Source organism: Coffea eugenioides, unplaced genomic scaffold (assembly GCF_003713205.1).
Source record: "Coffea eugenioides isolate CCC68of unplaced genomic scaffold, Ceug_1.0 ScVebR1_744;HRSCAF=1474, whole genome shotgun sequence".
Taxonomy (NCBI): Eukaryota; Viridiplantae; Streptophyta; class Magnoliopsida; order Gentianales; family Rubiaceae; genus Coffea; species Coffea eugenioides.
In genome coordinates, this window is record NW_020864611.1 from 23,366 (window position 1) to 28,414 (window position 5,049).

At 38.5% G+C, this 5,049-nt stretch overlaps 1 protein-coding gene across 2 annotated transcripts; it reads left to right on the top strand.

Moving 5' to 3' along the window:
* Nucleotides 1-588: 588 nt before the first annotated feature.
* LOC113758820 lies at nt 589-4,210 on the top strand. Of its 2 annotated transcripts, none has more exons than XM_027301540.1 (5): nt 589-949; nt 1,098-1,278; nt 1,419-1,543; nt 3,787-3,909; nt 4,031-4,210. In XM_027301540.1, the coding sequence occupies exons 1-5, from the start codon at nt 863-865 to the stop codon at nt 4,187-4,189; spliced, it is 675 nt and encodes a 224-aa protein (XP_027157341.1). In that variant the 5' UTR covers nt 589-862; the 3' UTR covers nt 4,190-4,210. The 2 variants fall into 2 exon arrangements, with proteins under 2 accessions (XP_027157341.1, XP_027157340.1); XM_027301539.1 differs by having other exon boundaries at nt 595-949; nt 1,098-1,308.
* The last annotated feature ends 839 nt before the right edge of the window (nt 4,211-5,049 follow it).

Sequence of the window (5,049 nt, forward strand, 5' to 3'; positions counted from 1 at the left end):
ATAAAAAATTGATCAAGTCAAAATTATTTTAATATTTTGTTACTAAAACTATCAAATCAAGGAAGGTAAATATAATTTTTCAAAATTTAGGAAAGCTCAGTGAAATTGTTAGAAACCTCTGGGGAAGTTTCTGAAATTATCCCTATTTTATATTATGAGATGAAATCTCCAACCAACCATGACCTGTTTTTTGTTGAACCAACCCATATCGTCATTATTGTTGCGAATGGTACTTGGTTAAAATCAGATTGATTAATATAGAGGTAGGTTCCTATGGAAATTGCATCATATGAGAGTAGATCCAATCTTACATCTTGATTCGTGTTAAACCCTTCGATCTTGAACTGATTGCTGCCACCCCCTTTACAATAACTATAACATCTCATAATGGGGAGAGTCTTGGCAACGACTTGAACAAGAAGTCTTCCCTAAATGATAAAAACTGCAACTTTTTTTTTTTTTTTTTTTTGGGTTAGGAAAGATAATATATGCGTGGAGATTAGAAAAAATGAACATACCGTAAGATCCCCTACTTTGACCCTATATTAAACCGCCATTCAAACCAAACCCCAAAATCAAAATCGCTGTAGATTTTTTCTTTTCCTTTCCCTTTTTTAAGAACAGTAGTAAGTAGTAACTATACAGAATATTTAAGTAAACAACAGAAGAAGCCGAAGCCCGAGTTGATTACTGATCTTCCGCAATCATCCACCATTTTTTCTCATCCCCCACTGCTTCTCTCTGATTTATTCCTTTTCATTCCTCTCTCCGGGAAATACTCTCCCTCTGATTATAGTTATTATTGAAATTGGGATATAATTAAGATCGATCAATTATCGGAATCGAGGCGAACGGCAAGAATATGGTTGAAACCAGGAGAAGCTCTTCTACTTCCAAACGCCCTCTTCCTTCTCCTTCCTCTCCTCTCCCTAAAGGCAAAAGATCCAAGGTTAGGGTTAGGGTTTGCTGTTTTGATTTGGGGTGTCTTTTACACGCAACGGAATTTCATATGATTCTTGAATCTAGAAATTCAATTTTATTTTCAAGTGATTTTTTTCCAAATTAGTAGGAGTTAATGGGATTTTATATGGGTATAGGCCGGGGAGGCATCCTCGTCGACTAATGATTCTTCCGGGGAGGTGGGCATAGACGCCGCAAAGGAAAGCGGAAGGGAATCACGAGAGCAGGAGGTTCGGTCAGCTGATCTGACGGATGCTGACAATTTGAAGCTGTCGGACGGGGAGGTGCCTGAAAAATTGCCCGAGGGCCGACTTGAAAGTGAGCCTTTAGTGTCGCCCATGACTTTAGGTCCGATCTTTGTTCTTGCATGTTCTTGGTTGTGTGTTCAGCCGTGATTCTTGTTACTTCTTTTTAAAGAATTCTGGGCTTCCTTTATTATCTGTTTCATTGGTTTTTAGGTGATTCAGTGATTGATTTGGAGAAAACGAAATCTATTGGCAAGGTGTTAAATCGGGGCAAGAAGCGGCAAATGAAATCTAAGGCGGCGGCTGCCTGGGGAAAGCTTCTCTCCCAATTCTCTCAGGTACGCTGTCACTCTTGTTGCCCTCAGTCTTTACAGGGTGTTTTATGCTTATGGATGATACCAAAGATTTAGCAAGATGGAATTTTGGGATCTTTTGTTGCTTGTCCACTGAGTAATTTTTGGTTCTTTTCATCCGATGTATGGAATCAACATCTTGGGGCAAGGTGGAAGATTGCTACATTTTTTGAGATTAATTGTTGGCATTGTCACCTTAACGACTTTGTATGTCTTGGCTGGTTCAGTTCTTAAAAGACTTGAGATCTGTGTTGTTTTGAATTTCTACTTTTGGGACTTAGCATTTCTGAATCATCACAGCCAGGTTGCTGGAAATTCACCCTGCCCTTTCATCTTGTCAGGGTGAAGTTTGCTAGTTGATTGGATGTATCTTTGGGGTTCTGTAGTCTCTGGGTTTTGTGGGTTGAACCTCTGTTATCAACGACTTCACGAGGTTTTATCACTTGTATAAGACCTGCCAGCGACCCACGCTTTCTTCTGTATTTTTTGCTTAAGTCTTGAAATTACTTATTTTGGTATTCAAATATTATTTAAGATGTTTGACGAATAGACACAAATAAGGCTCAAGCAAATAAGACCATTTTGAGCGAATTTGTGTACCATGATTTGCTGTTGTCTAATCCTAGTCTAGATAAGTAGACATTAAATTATGTAATTAGGTAAGACATTGAGAAAACTACATTATATATAGTGTGTGGTTGGCTTTTAGAGTCATCTGGTTTGCACAACAATATTGAGCTTGCCATGGTTATTAGCTTGTGCCTTTACTAGGCAGTTGGTAGTGACATAAAATATTTCGTGGTAGACAGTAAATGGGCTTGTTCACAATTACAATGATCTGGTACATGGCAGGAAATAAAGTTCGTTTCATGGGTCATTTATGATTATATTCCGGCTATTTTGGATCATCCAACTGGTGAAACTTTCAGGCTCGTAATATGAAAAATGTGGTGTTTAAAATTCCTTTAATTTGAGGTTGCCTCCTTAAACTATTCGCTTGCTCATCAATATGAATTTCGACACTCTTTCTAATGAATTATAAATTTCTGGAACAAGTTTTATCCATTAGGTTGTATGATGCTTTGAATCTTGGAACCTCAAAACTCCTCTTTCTTCCGCTTGATGCTATGTAATGTGCGAGCAAGATCTTTCCATTCTATACTCGTAACCTGCTTGAACGCTCTTTTTCATGCATTGTAATTAATATGCCTGTTGGGATTGTTGTTCCTCTAATGGCCGTAAAGAAAGATTGCACCATCTTGTTTGGTATATGAATCATATGGCAGGTTTAAGGACTTCAAGTGCTTCTTTGGGATTCAATTAAAGTGTTTTTGTCATTATAATGATCTGCATATATCTTGGTTTTACAATTAAGCTAGAATGGTATCTTTTCGGAATACTTCTTTAGTGACGTACTTATTTATGTGGTTGGGGAATAAATGGATTTGCGACAGAGATCCTGTTGAGGAATTATGCAGTTGCTGCTTTGTAGTAGTTATAGGTGCATTATTTAAAGCACTGAATCCTGGTGACGAGTGAACCTATTTGTTTAAATCACCCTGTTGCTCCAAGAATAGTATTTGACATACTTTGTTTCTCATTCTTTAATCACATATTATTTCTGGTGGGTCTGCATTTCGTTGTGTGCATGCTATTTTGTCATGTAACCGTAGTTAATTTTAAATCGTGTGTTTAGAGTGGAGATTATTTTGGAAATTTTTTTTACTGTAGCACTTTTTGGTGATGTGATGTGATGCGATTCATGTGACACAAAAAAGTTGGCTTGGAAAATAAAAATCTGGTAGGAAATGTGTTTAAGAAGTCTCCACATAATTTTTTCCAAGTAACTTGTGTCCAATCAAACCCATTGTTATCCCATATCTCATCATGCAGCTTTGCAGTTTTGCACGAAGAATTTGTACTTGGTTATTGAGGTTTCATTGGGTTTGTAGTCGATTATTTGCTATGTATCTTTGAAACATGTTAATGTAGGGCCATTTTTTGAAATTGGAAATGTCTGAATTAAGTACTTTAGTTTGATGAGTCAAAGTAGTGTGGAATATTAAATTCAGTATCAACTATCAAGTTCCTAACATGGTAAATCATGGTGCATGTTCCATTCATGATTTTGTTCTTTTCTTTGTCTCGAAAAATCTGAAGCCTATACTTTTGTTTTTACTGGGGAGTTTGTTATTTACTTTTATTTTCTATGGTTCTTGTTCCATCAGAATCGTCATGTTGTTATCAGTAATTCTACTTTCACTGTTGGGCAAGATCGCCAATCTGACTTGTGGGTTGGAGATCCATCTGTTAGTAAATCTCTATGTCGCTTGAGGCACATATCGACGGAGGTATGAAGTGAATTCTTATGTTAACAACAGATATCTTTAATGGCATAAATTTTCATTAGTGTGACATTTTCAGGTGTCTTGCATGCTTACATATTTTGTTTATTCCCTTTTTATTTTTTAGAGAGGATGTCCGGTCACTTTACTTGAGATTACTGGGAAAAAAGGTTCTGTCCAGGTTAATGGCAAGATATACCCGAAGAATTCTACTGTGCCTCTAAGTGGAGGTGATGAGGTTGTGTTTAGCTCATCTGGTAAACATGCATACGTATCCTTACACTAGCATTCCTCATTTATGTGTATTTGGGGAGAACAAAGACAATTGAAAATTTTACATGTTTTCTTGATTAAGCATGAGATCTGAAGGCTATCATATATTTGCCAGCAAGTGAAGGCAGAGCATCAAAAACCATCGGGTCTGTTACAACCCTTGGAGATACCCGAGTGGAAGTGGGAAAACATTACCATGGACTTCGTTTCAGGTTTACCGAGGACGCAAAGAGGACACGATGCCGTTTGGGTGATCGTTGATCGATTAACCAAGTCGGCCCATTTCTTGCCGGTGAATATGAAGTATTCAATGGACAAGTTGGCTCGACTATACATGGATGAGGTTGTAAGACTACACGGTGTACCTGTGAGTATTGTTTCCGATCGGGATCCACGATTTGTATCACGGTTTTGGCAGAAATTTCAAGAAACCCTGGGGACGAAACTCAACTTGAGCACGACCTATCATCCTCAGACGGATGGCCAGTCAGAACGGACGATTCAGACTCTCGAAGACATGCTACGAACGTGCATTCTGGACTTTGGAGGCAACTGGGGTCAACACATGACCTTGGTAGAATTTGCGTACAACAATAGCTTCCATTCGTCAATTCAAATGGCTCCGTACGAAGCTCTCTACGGACGTAAGTGCCGCTCACCGATCTACTGGGACGAGGTTGGCGAAAAGAAAGCACTGGACCCGACAACTATTCCATGGATGGAAGAGGCACACGAGAAGGTCAAGTTGATATGGCAACGAATCCAAACTGCCCAAAGTCGCCAAAAGAGCTACGCGGATAATCGAAGAAAAGACTTGGAGTTTGAAGTTGGAGACCGCGTATTTCTTAAGATCACACCTTTACGAAGTCTCAC